General features: G+C 40.8%; 1 protein-coding gene across 5 annotated transcripts in view; it reads left to right on the top strand.

The window, feature by feature from the left end:
- Positions 1–50: 50 nt before the first annotated feature.
- MTR (5-methyltetrahydrofolate-homocysteine methyltransferase) overlaps positions 51–12,948 on the top strand; it is a 48,681-nt gene continuing 35,783 nt past the window's right edge. For 2 of the 5 annotated variants that reach the window (XM_090135390.1, XM_031592284.2), the window contains exons 1-8: positions 51–217; positions 5,351–5,565; positions 7,347–7,436; positions 8,297–8,366; positions 9,426–9,518; positions 9,610–9,716; positions 10,979–11,038; positions 11,383–11,477. In XM_090135390.1, the coding sequence (XP_089991516.1) occupies positions 190–217; positions 5,351–5,565; positions 7,347–7,436; positions 8,297–8,366; positions 9,426–9,518; positions 9,610–9,716; positions 10,979–11,038; positions 11,383–11,477 (758 nt within the window). In that variant the 5' untranslated portion in view covers positions 51–189. Of the gene's footprint in view, positions 218–387; positions 405–746; positions 967–5,350; positions 5,566–7,346; positions 7,437–8,296; positions 8,367–9,425; positions 9,519–9,609; positions 9,717–10,978; positions 11,039–11,382; positions 11,478–12,948 lie in introns of those variants that run through there. The other 3 variants (XM_090135387.1, XM_090135389.1, XM_090135388.1) reach the window with 3 other exon arrangements.

Here is a 12,948-nt window from a genome sequence, read left to right as displayed (position 1 = left end):
CAGCGGCGGCCGTTGCCTCACTCCCGTGCCAGACCTCTGCCTGACCCCCGAAAAGCGAGAGGCTGCGGGCGCGTGAAGGGGCTAACGGACGCAGCGGCCGCCCCACTCGGGGCGGGGCTCGCGCGCCGGGGGGTGGCGCGGCGGCCCCGCGGCTCGCGCTCGCCCGACGGGCTGCGTCGTGCCGGCAGCATGGCGCGCGTAGGCGCGGACCCGCCGGGTAACGGGCGCGTGCGCTGTGCGGGGCGGGGAGCGGCGGCCGCGGGGGACCGCGGGGGGCCGGGGTGCGGGGCCGGGCACGTGCCGCTGCTTCGCCCGCCAGGGGGCGCGGCGGCAGCGTGGGGGCCGGGTGCGTGCGGCTGCCCTGAGCGCTCAGCCCGGCCGCGAGCGGAGCGGGGATGGAGCTGGTGAGGGCGCTCGTTCCGGAAAGCCGTCGGCCGCTTCCGTGCGTGCCGGTGCCGCGGAGGGGGTGCGCCCGGACCTGTCCCGTGCCGCCCGATGGAGTTCGGTTCGGGAACAAAATAAAAATGATGGAAAACAGAGCCCGCCTTCTGAGGCTGCCGCTTTGTAGCAAAGCCCGGGCGTGCTGGCAGCTGTTCCTTGGTTCTAAGCCATAACTCACATTTCCTGGGTTAAAGAAGATACTAAAAGCGGAGGGGAAGTAAAATCAGCCCCTTGTGGCGTTGTAGTATTTCTAGGTGGACAGTTCTGCCTGCCACCGCTTTCTGCTCCGTGCAGGGATGCCAGGCGCTCTCCTTTATAGCCCTTCTCAGGGAATTGGCTGCGCAGCCCCCGCCGTGCTCTGGGTGGTGCCCGCCGCTCGCTGAGCAGGCCTGCCGCCCTTCTGCTCGCCGGCTGTCCGGGTTCCTCTGTCTGCTTGCAGCTTTGCCACGCGCTGGGTGCTGTCAGAGCATCGCAGTCCTGCTGCTGCAGAACCTTCGCCTGGCTGAAACGGGAGATGGGAAGAGGGTATTTCAGCAGCCGTGAGCTGAGCCCAACTGTATATCCAAGAGCAAGTGCTGGGTCGCGTGCTTTGGTCGCAACGACACCAGGCAATGCTACAGGCTTGGGGCAGAGTGGCTGGAAGGCTGCATGGAGGAAAAGGATTCGGGGGTGTCGGTTTACACTCAGTTGAACGTGAGCCGGCAGTGCGTCCAGGCGGCCAAGGAGGCCCACGGCATCCTGGTTTGTGTCAGAAATGGTGCAGCCAGCAGCAGCAGGGAGGCGACCGTCCCCCTGCTCTCAGCCCTGGTGTATTCAGTTTTGGGCCCCTCGCTACAAGAAAGACATTGAGGCCTCAGGGTGTATCCAGAGAGGGGCATCAGAGCTGGTGAAGGGTCTGGAGCACAGGTCTTATGAGGAGCAGCTTAGGAAGCTGGGATTGTTTAGTCTGGAGGAGGCTCATGTGAGACCTGATTGCTCCCTACAACTGCAGGAAAGGAGGTTGTGGGTCTGCTCCCATGCATCAGTGACAGGACAAGAGGTAATGGTCTCAAGTTGTGCTAAGGAAAGTTCAGGGTGGATACTGCGAAACATTTCTTCTTAGAAAGAGTGGTGAGAAAATGAAATGAGCTGCCCAGGGCGGTGGTGGAGTCATCATCCCTGGAGGTGTTCAAGAAACGTGTAGGTGTGGCATTGAGGGACGTGGTTACTGATTGTGGTGGGCTGATAGTCAAACTAGGTGGTCTCAGAGGTCTTTTCCAACCTTAATGATTTTGTGATTTTCTAATGCTTGAGAACAGTGGCTGTTGGAGGAAAGTCCTGTTTCAGGTGGAAACAAAAGCTGCCTGTGGGAATGTTTGTGGATCCACACTGCACAGTCATAAAGCAGTAGTTGATGATGAGTATATTTGGCAGTGCAGCAAAGGATGCGTGTTCTCCCTGTCTCTTCAGCAGCAGTGCATGCCACACAGTGAGACCCTGCTTGGGTTGGAGGGGTAACAAGTAGGTTAACAATAGGCTACTGCTGAGAACCTGTCTGCTGACTCCTGCTATGGTTCCTGAAACTCAGTGCTGCCAAGGGGCATCCAGCTGAGGAAGATTTAATTAATCAAACAGCAAGTAATTACAGAGTTATCATCGGTTGTTTTTGGCAGGCTAATAGCAGGAGTGGCCTTTCTAGCTGCTGTTATCTATGGTTGTTGTTTTTCTGCATGCTATTTAATATATATACTTTTTTAATGGTGGAGAAAGTTTGGTGAGACATTTGTGAGTCAGCATTAGTTTGCTGAATTAAAATATACAATGTACAGCTGCTCTGCTGATCAGGGCAGAACCTGGTCAATCTAGTGAATGGTGTTTTAAGTGTCTAAATCTCCTTGTAATTCCTTAATTCGTGTTATGTCACAATAAAGTGATGAAACTTCTACTTTCACAACTTGGTTGGGTATTTAAAACATTGGAAGCAAATTGTAATCCTTTATTTCTTCCCAGGGACGTGTTGCAGGATGATTTCATGCTAATAAACTTATAACACAAGTGCATAAATAATAAAAAGTACCTTTTAAGAATCATAGCAGGCATCAGAAAAAAATGTGTTTTTAGGCAAATTGAAGGAATGTCTTGTTTCATCCCTTGGGCTGTTAAGCTGCTGCACTTGGAAATGTTAGGTTACAAATGGGCAAAGTTTATAGCTTTTAGTCACAGAACAACTGTAAAAGTAGACAGCTGTACTGGGGAGACATCTCAAGTGTTGGGCAAAATTACTTGGTAACATCTAGAAGTGATAAAAGTTGCTTTAGCTGGTTTCATTGTCTTTCCAGACTAGTGATTCCCTTGTTCCCATGACACATCTGAATAAAGAGGGAACCAAATTTCTAAGGCTCTCCAGTGATCTTCATAAAATGTTTTTTTTTTCCCCCAGCTTCTGGATGAGCAATTTGAGGTAGGAATAGGGCTTGTAAGTAAAATAATAAAAAGAAAACAGCAAGAACAGACTGATTTCCTATGCTTAGGAACATCTTCAAGCATTTTTTTCATTCATTCTTTAGCCAGCTCTTGCATCCTGACTTTTCTTGAGAGGGGATTTATGAGAGTTGAATGTTGAATGAGGAGGATGGTTCTTGGTTTAGCAGAACTGACTGTCAGCCTCACTTTTCTCCCAGGGGTAGAATTCAGCACTTTCTAGCATTTTTATGAATTGATCATGTCTGATTTGGACTCTCTTTGGCTTTGTCAGTAGGCTTTATTTCTGACTTGAAAATTGTGTTGTCTGTGTGCCAGAGCATATCTCAAAGCAGTGTGGGTTTCCTAATGGATGAAAAGTTGACCTTAGCAAGGATAGGTGAAATGGATTTTAATGAACTTGAAGTTGTGCCATGCATTTGTAACACGAAGTCTGTCTGGCAGTGGCAGCCACCATCGTGATTCCCACTCTATTTCCTGCAGCCTCTTTAAGATACTCCTGAAGAAGTACAGGTTTTACAAGCTTCTTCGGAGTAAGGCTCCTCTCAGCATTGGGAGCAGAGATTAAGCAAAAAAATCTGCTGCTGTGGGTAGAAAACAGGACACTAAAGTGGTGTCTCTTCAGCCAGGCAAGCTATAGAGAAAGCAGAGCAGGCTGCGTGAGGTGCAGGGTCCAAAACCAAAGAGATGGCTGAATGTCTGTGTGCTTTCCAGTGTGTGAGAGAGAAGCAAAGGGTACAAGGAGCACAGGCCTATGGCGTGGAGACTGCAGTGGCACAGCTGGTGATGCTGCAGTGGTCTCCATGTTGTGTCATTGACCTTGGGACCACTTTAAAACGAAAGCAAGCTCTCATGTGTGTCTCATTGGGTCGCAGCTCTCAGTGCAAAAGAGTTATGTTTCATATGAGTCTGCAGTGCAGGCATGCTTTCTGATATGCAATATTTGGGTCTTGCTTTTGAAAGCCTTTAGATTGAAGATTGATTTTATCTTCATGAATAATTTGATAGTTTAATATGAATAGGTTTAAGCTTTTGTATAGGAAGCTGCTAAGCCTGCCTGTTTGGTGCTCAAAATTTCAACTTGAGGACGAGGTGTTTTTTCCTTTTGGTATTTCCATCTTCCCTTCAGTGGCTTCCTACTTGTATAGAGCAAGTTTATTTGAAAATCTTATTTGGCTTCTCTTTTTGGGAGAGCTGATTTAGAGCAGTTCTTCCTTGGTTTTTGTATAAATGTAACCTTGTAATACTTGTAATACCCTGGGCCTCATCTTCTCTCCAGCATTATTTATTTTGAGTAAATACTGGTGTCAAAACAAAAGTTGCACTACAAGAATTCAGAAGGGAAGAGTCAAATCTGTTAGCGGGCACAATGATTATTAAGTACTCCTGCCTGTGAGTTGTGATGAGATATAAGGACATATTTGTGTTTCAGAAATGATGTTTTTTTTTGATGATAACGTAACATGTTATCAAAAAAAATGCAAAACAGGTGTTTGCTCAGAGTAAGCAAGCACAAGCTGAATGAAAGAGGATGAACAATTACGCTTCACTCATCAGCATGCTTGTAGAAAAATAGGTGGAGTCTCAAGAGCAGGAGTTGGATTACTTACTCTTGTGTTATCATGGGCAAGATATAGTTTGTTTTTTATTTTATCATGTTAGCTTATGGTTTTGAATTTCTGTATTATATTTGGGCTGGGCTTTCATTTAGATCGTAAAGCATTAGAATATTGTATCTTCAACTCTAATAACTGTTCTGAAACTTCAGTTGTTCCCTACTTCAGAGATAACAATGAGGAAACATTGAACAAAAATTTTCCAATCCAATATCTTATAATTAGCACGTGATTAGCCAGATTAGTTTTATTCTGTCATTGCTGCAGAGAAGATCTTGTTGTGGTTGTGCAGAATGTTATCTGGCTCTTATCTGTTTGTGTATTGTAGCATCTGTTCACTAACACAAGTACAAAATCATTATTTTCTGTTCTAATGCAAGAAGGAGGTTCTGTAGCTGTGAATTTGGGACTCAGTTGAAGAATTGCTTTTGTTGCTCCTACCTTCTGGTTGGCACTTGTGTATTACTCACAGTACGGTGCTTGATACCAAGAAGCAGTTTTGTGTCATTCAGATGTCACTCTAGTGGAAGTTATCATGCTTCTCAGTGTTGGAAACTAGTTTATATAAAAGTTTAATGTATGCCCTTCTTATATTGATATTTCTGCAGCCAACTCTATGCAGGTGACTGTACTGAGGTGAAGGACCCATTGAGTCTAATTCTGTTTAGATTGATGTGACTGGAACTCTAGGTGGAGTAAACCAAAAAGTGTTTGATTTCAGTATAGGATTAGTTATTTTATTCTCTTTCTTAAATGAGAAAAACTCAGGTTATTCAAGTGTATAGATTAGGAATTTCAAAAGTTGCTTAAATACTGGTTTTCTTTTCTGGCAGCAGATAACCAGGAAAGTGTGGAAGATGAAATTGAATCAGTTCTGCGAGAACGCATAATGATTTTGGATGGAGGCATGGGGACTATGATCCAGAGGCATGCTCTGTCAGAAGAAGATTTTCGAGGGCATGAATTTAAAGATCATTCCAAGCCTCTGAAAGGCAATAATGACCTTCTGAGCATAACTCAGCCGGATATAATCTGTGACATACACAAGGTAGGTAGTTTTGTCTCTTGACAGCAGAAGGAAGCTGAATTTGGTCTCTGTGCTCCCCATCAGCTTCTGGCTCTCCTGTCTCTTTAGGGATTAGAGAAGTGAGTGCTAGATAGCCAAGTGAAAAAGAATGAACAGATTTGACTTTTCTGGTTACGTGACCACAGCATTTGTGTCTTTGTTTCTAATGTCACTTAGCGTTGTTTTAAAATTCCTTTTTGACTTATGTTGCTGCTGCATTTCTGTTAATTGTAGATTGACTTATTTCACTATTTTTTCCTTTTCTCCTCTCAGACAGTAGTGAAAATGCATCTAAGTAGGACAAATTTGAATTCTAGGTGCATGTTTCTGTAATTGCATATTAAAGGGCTGTTAAATGTGGCTGCCTGAAGCAGACCTCTCCATAGGGAACAAATGGCTTTCTAATGAGTATGTATGCTTCCATGTTCTTTTTTTCCTAGAATATTAATGTGTGGCCCAGAGAATGAAACAGTTTATGTGTGATCATTAGGAATTTGCAAACAGATATTATTATTTCCTTATCTTCAGTTAGACTTAAGAAAACAACAACAACAAACCCTTCTTAAGTCTTGTATTTCTTGAGTTGCAGATATTTCTAGGTCCTTCTGCAATAATTTGAACACTTGAAAAGCACTGCAACTAGTTGATATTCAGCTGAGACCTTACTTTTTTTTTTTTTTTTCTGGGCATTTATTATAAAGATTTGTATGTCATTGTTTAGAATCATGATCGGTATATGTTTGCAAACCTTAGTATGTATTCTGTGTATTTTTGTGTTTACGTTCTGTCAGTCTTTGAATTTTAAGAAAGATGAGTTGAGAAGAATCTTTGGCCTATAAAAATTTTAGGAATAAATATTTGTAGATTGAGCTCAGTCCCAAGATTGTCAACTGAGCTGTAATTGTGAACTTTGGAATTTCTGTAGGCTGCTGGGCTTGTACTGTTAATCAGAAAAGCTGGTTTAACAGTTGAATTCCAGAGAGTTACTAGAGTGTTAGCGATGTAGCTTGAGATTGAGTATTTTAGGTCAAACCAAATGTATAGTTGGATAATCACCTAAGAGTTATGGATGTCACTGAAGATGAAACCTGATTAACCTGATGAAAAAGCAAAGGAGGAAAGCAATTGAGAGAGGTTATCAAAACGAAGGGCAGAATATAAAAAGGTATTTCAGTTTGCATTGATTTCAGTTTACTTCATTTTTAATTAGTCAGCCAAACAGCAGCTGAACACTTAATTATTTCATGAATATGGGTCATTAGTTAAACATTAAATGTGATCTGCACAAAACATAATTCTCCTAAACTTATATTCTGTCACAATGTTCTCTTGTGCTATAAAGTTCCATTCATAACATATAAATTTTCTAATCCTCTGCTGTTGTTTAACTGCTGCCTTTCCCAGGTCTGCTCACAGCAGCCCTTGGTTGCTGATGGTGACTGCATAACTCCCTGCTTTGTCCCTGTGTAAAAATCCAAAATGTTCTTCAGGTGCTGAAATTAATGGCTGGGGTGACTCACTAAATGTCAATAGAGTGTGTGATTGACACTAGAATTCTGGAAGGTGATTATATGGAACACTTCTGTTGCTTTGGCCCCATGCCTTAAACTGAATAACTGCCTTGAGAACTTGATCTCCTTTGATTTCAGAGGTGATTTATGACTTTGTTTTTTCAGCAGGTTGAGACAAAATAGTTAAGTTGCCTTTGTTCCAGCTCTGTTCTGAAAATGTTGGAGACTTTTTTACTCTCTCATGTTTTTCAGGAATACTTGCTAGCAGGTGCTGACATCATTGAAACTAACACTTTCAGCAGCACTCGAGTTGCACAAGCTGACTATGGCCTTGAGCATTTGGTAAGGACTCTAAATTAATTATATGTTTAAATGTTTTTTAATATTTTGGTTTTAGCAGCCAGAATTAACTTATTTGCAGGGTCTGTCAAAACTGTTTATTGCCTGCATGCTGTCTGTTGGGCCAGGTGGTAGGGTTGCAGCTCATTTCTGCAGAAATAAAGGAAGGTGATTATACTCTCTATGTGTGACAGTTGTGGTGTGCTCTTGCTAATGGAAGCACAGGCAATAATGGTCTGTCCTAGATTTTGTTTGAGCAGTAGTTCTCAGTTCTGTGAATGTGATTGTTTGGCTTCAGTGCTTCTGACGTATCAAGTGCCACAATGGAAATGTATTTTTTCCTGGAAGTTGTCTGCATAGTTGACTCTCTGACCTGGAGGTCTGTTGCAGACAGGGTAGGACTGTGTTGGTGTTAATGTGGAATTGCTTTCAAGCTTGCGTATATCATACCTGTTCTGTGGTATGTGTCCTGAAAATCAAAGAGATTTGCAAAAGAAAATAGTTGAAAGTATGCTACTTGAATAAAGAGTGAGTTTAAAAGTAGGTTAATTTTATCCTCAAAGTTCTGTTCTTTAGCTTTTGTTGACTCAGTAGGATTTAATTATTACCTTACGAAATTAAACGTTCTGATTAGCAACTGTAGGCTGGCACATGTGGGATGAGATCAGCCATCTATCTCTCTTGCTGAGATGTATAAAGCTGTTTTATCACGAAGCCTTGAAAGGAACTAGTGTGTTTGATTTGTTATAAGCAGTCTTTAGTGTGTATTACAAGCTTCAGAATGGAGGTGTTGTATTTCTTTAAGGGTGTATTACACTGTATTGAACTCAGGGTTTGTTTGTAATTGTCTGTTACTGTTCTAGGCATATAGATTAAACAGAATCTCTGCACAAGTGGCCAGAAAAGCAGCAGATGATGTAACTGCTCAGACAGGTAAACTGTACTTAAGTTCATATTCATTCGTGGTTTTGACCTCCCTTGCCACAATCTCTTAAATATTACTAACCAGAGGAGGAATATAGTCTGCAGACATGAAAACTCTTCATTTTAGCGATAGCAACTGTTTTAGATCATAATTCATACCACAGGGATTTCAGTATGTTTACAGGATCTGATACTTAATGTGATCTGCAGTAAGGCTATCTTGAGCCTGGCTGTTTTAGACTGCAGGCAATGCACATATGCTAGATGTGTTTTAGAGAAGACAGATTCAACAGGTGGGAAGTTATGTAAGTTTGAAAGGTTTAATTCGTACAGAATTAGGATAGCTGATTATATGTGAATGTGGACTACCAATTATTTCTGGTGCAAATCTCCTGGTTTGACTCTACCCAGCAGATTCTGGAATCTGCTTAATATCTGACCATCACCTGTAAATGTGCAGTCTTCTACTTTCAGGGCTTTGTGTGAGAAGATTATGACTCATTTCTACTGCTGTGTTTCAAGGACAAGGAATTTTGTCTTGTATTCTGGCATCAAATTCTATTTCAAACTAACGTGCTATTGCAGATGAAAGTCTTACTGTTGTAATTCATTGTATGCAGTAAAAATGTAAGATTTGAAATATGCTTTAAAAAAAAAAAAAAGAAACACAGCACTTTTAAAATTTTATGAACACATGCCAGACCATTCAGATCATGTTATCTAACAAAAAATGCCAGGGTAGTTCTATGCTGTGCATTTAGGGTAGTTGAGTGAGGCCTCATATGTCAGAGACAGGTGATACTTAGAAGAAAAACAAATTGAGCCAATAGCTTATGATTGTCTTTTCACAGACATTCTTCTGTCTTATATGTGTGGATTGAACATCTTGGATAGAATTAAAACAGAAAAAGTTGTCTGTACTGGATGATCTTATGTGTTAACCAACGTCCTGGTTTAAGAATAGTTTGATAGTTCTTGATCTTTTTTTTTTTTTTTGCTTTCAGAAAGCTATCATTGTAGAACTAGAGGTACTGTATTTTATTTTTCTTCTTCTGCATGTTGGCTTAGGAATTAAGAGATATGTGGCTGGATCAATGGGTCCAACAAATAGGACACTTTCTGTGTCACCATCTGTGGAGAGACCGGATTACAGGAACATAAGTAAGTATTTATAACCATTAAATTACTTGATTTAGGTGATAGATTGAAGCAGATACCTCCAGGTGAAGTAAACATAATTCCTGTTTTATAGCTTTTGATGAACTGGTTGAAGCCTATACAGAACAAGCCAAAGGACTTTTGGATGGAGGAGTAGATGTCATGTTAGTAGAAACCATATTTGATACAGCCAATGCCAAGGTGAGGCTTGTGGGGGGAAAAAAATATAAATTGGTTATACAAATACTTAGTGTACTACCTAAGGAAATTCAATATGGTACTTGAAAGAGCTATCAGCAACTGCTTCTTAAATATGTGTCAAGACTTCATTTGTTAGCTAACATGAAGAAAGTAAGGAAATATTTTTTAATGATAGAACAGCCTTTTCCAGAATTTTTCTCTCAGTATGTGGTGTTAATATCTTTCTGTTTGTACCAGCTGTTCTCATATTCCCAGAAGCTTTGCTGTATTGCAAGACATCTCCAAATGCATTTGATATTTTTATTTTTCAGTGTAAGCAAATCTGGTATACTTGTGCACATTGGAGAGGAGATGTCCAGTGTATGTGACTGTGGGAGTGGGAAAGCTTGCAAGGCTGTCTTGTTAAAATGTTTGGCTTTTTTTTTTTTTTTTTTTTTTTTTTTTTTTTTTTTGAGGGAGCTTGATACTGCCTTCAAATTTAAAAAAGAAAAGTTGGGAGTAGAGGATTAGAAGGATAAAATAGGGGGGATAAAACATTTCTTAAAATTATTCAGTGTAGTAATAGACTTGCTTAAAACTTGCAATTCTACATAGAAAAGTCAGACTGGATAAACATAGCATTTCTTCAGGCTTTTGCCACAGGCTGATTAACGTGCAGTGTTATGACTCATCCTTTACAGATTTGACCAGTCACTGTGGAGTTTTGGCTAGGACTCCATAGTTTTAACACTGTGCTGAAGGAAGTTCATATTCACGTGCAACATTCCTAAATAGGCAAGCAGTTTTCAGGAACTTCAGGGAGTCATGTCAGTCTTTACTGTTAAAATTAGTGTTGGTCAAAATTCTTTTCAAACAGTATGTCTGGATAGATTCATGAGCAGTGAATGTGTGCGAAGAATAGTATATACAACTTGTGTTTGGGGCAAGGGTTGTGCTGCAGACAGGAGGGAGAACTAAGTGCTGATGTGATTTGAAGTTCAGAAACATCTTGGTCTCATTTGATTATCCCACAGTACTTGTTTTCTACTTGTAACCAAAATGTATTTGAAAATCTAGAAGATATCAGAGATAAGGAGAAAACCTCTTGATTGTGGTGAGATTACAGGCAGTATTGGGGTTGCAAGTTGCATGAACTTGTCATAAAAATAACTAAAAATATTAATGAAAATAAAAGCTAACCCGTACAAACAAAAAATCCCAACAAACCAAAGAGCCCCCCTCCCCAAAAACCGTTAATATTTTTGCACCTTATTCTTCTCTAGGCAGCTCTTTTTGCACTCCACAAGTTGTTTGAGGAAGAATATGCTCCTCGACCCATATTTGTAAGTAATTTGTATAGTACTTAATATTTTACATATATATAAGCTAGATTTGTGAACTAGATGGTAGTTCAGTAAACCCTTCTGAAATCTGTCTTGAAATGAAGGATATCAGTGTCTTGGAAAAGTACATTTTTGTGATTGTGAATGGAGAAACTTTAATGTGCAGAGCTTTATCAAATCGGTCTTAGCTGAGTTCAACTAATTAAAATAAGCCTTACCTTACTTCGGTTGTCTCATCACTTTGAGTGGACTATAGGTTCACCTGTTTTGATTTTCAGCATTTCAGCCTTTTAAATTCTTATTTTTATTGATTTAATTCTTCTCTCTGTTCACTTGATAATTAGGTTTCTGGAACCATCGTAGATAAGAGTGGGCGCACACTCTCAGGCCAGACAGGAGAGGCATTCGTCATTAGTGTTTCACATAGTAAGCCACTTTGGTAAGCAAATGTATCTTTTGCTTAGTAAGTAGTTTGTAGAATGTGTTTCTTTCTTATTTTGACCCCTTGTTCATAGTAAAATGGAAGTTACACTAACTGTTTTCAATTTTATCGCATGTATTGCTATTTAGTTCTGCTGTGGTTCCCTCAGCAGAAGTTATGTTTCTGAAGAACACTGAACTCTTTTAAAACATTGCTGTGAATAATTTGGTGTGTTGTGTTTGCAACAACCTGGAAAACACAATTAGGTCAAAGCATTTAAAAAAAAAATTTCTGGCATTTCTTACTATCTCAGATTGTGCAAGAAGCTAATCTCTGGTGGGCAGAACATACATCTTCTTAGAGGGAAGCAGTGTCAGCTCAAAATGTCTCCGGATGGATTACAAGACAAAATAGTGAGATTTCATTCCAGTGTTCTTTTTACTGAATTTTTACAAAACTGTGTTTTTCTCCAAGATGTGCGTTTTGGTTTTGAGAGCTCCTGACTCCACCGCTTAACTCCTGTTCTTATCTGTTGAGGCCAGAAAGAAAAAAAAAAAAAGTATAAGACTTGTGAAGATGCACACTGCAGTAGATTTTGGTCGTTGTACAAGGTCTTGCATGTTAATTTGAATACTATTCCCTATTTCTCTATTCTGTGTTTCTGTGCCCTTTTCTACTTTTTCCTTGCTTCCACTTGCCTCTTTATCTTTTTTTTTTCTTTCAGGTTGGTTCTTCTCACATAAATTTATGAAGGAAACATGTATTTTTCCTAAGTTATTTTACTTAAAATATGTAATTCAGTGTTAGCAGTGCATGCTATGCACCCTGTGATGAGCCATTGTTTGTTTTTTACAATAAAATTCCAGTGAAAATGTGCAATCTGTCATCTCAGTGATACAAAAGCAGAAGACTGCATTCACAGCTTTACTGACTGCCCTTGAGGCTTCACTTTCCCAGACCAGACGGTGCTCCAGAAGTAACATATGGAGCCTCTTGGAACAGTGGTAGTTGACTCCTTTGCTCAGCATCAGTTCAGTGATATGTATTTGGCATAAGTCTATCTCAGATAAGATTGCTCATAACTGTCTTCTCTCTGAAGGACAGAGAAGGGCACTGGAGCAGAAATTAAGGATTTGTTAAACTGTATTTCATAAAAGCCGTCTTATGTGTCTGAATGCTTAGGGTCTGTTTCTCATTTGTGCAGAGGCTGCTACACAGCACTGTGGCAGAAGGTTCTTAGTTGTGGGAGCAGATTGCATTTAACAGTTCATCTTGCCAGATTGATATTGAGTGTCTTCAGGGTTGAGGAAAAAGCTGATCAGGCATAGTATCCTAGGGATCATGTTCATGTTCATAGGGACATATTTCCTTTTTAGTTTTGTGTTTTCTGTTCAGGGTGATGTGTTGTCCTTCAATCAGTTTGGTTTGGGGTCTGCCTAAAACGTGTGTCCTCTGTGTTTAGTTGACAAGATAGCGGCTGAGAAATGCG

The sequence above is a fragment of the Phasianus colchicus genome, chromosome 2 (assembly GCF_987193195.1).
Source record: "Phasianus colchicus chromosome 2, bPhaCol1.hap1.1, whole genome shotgun sequence".
Lineage (NCBI taxonomy): Eukaryota > Metazoa > Chordata > Aves > Galliformes > Phasianidae > Phasianus > Phasianus colchicus.
The sequence above is the reverse complement of the archived record's forward strand: the minus strand, read 5'-3'. Positions and strand labels throughout refer to the sequence as shown.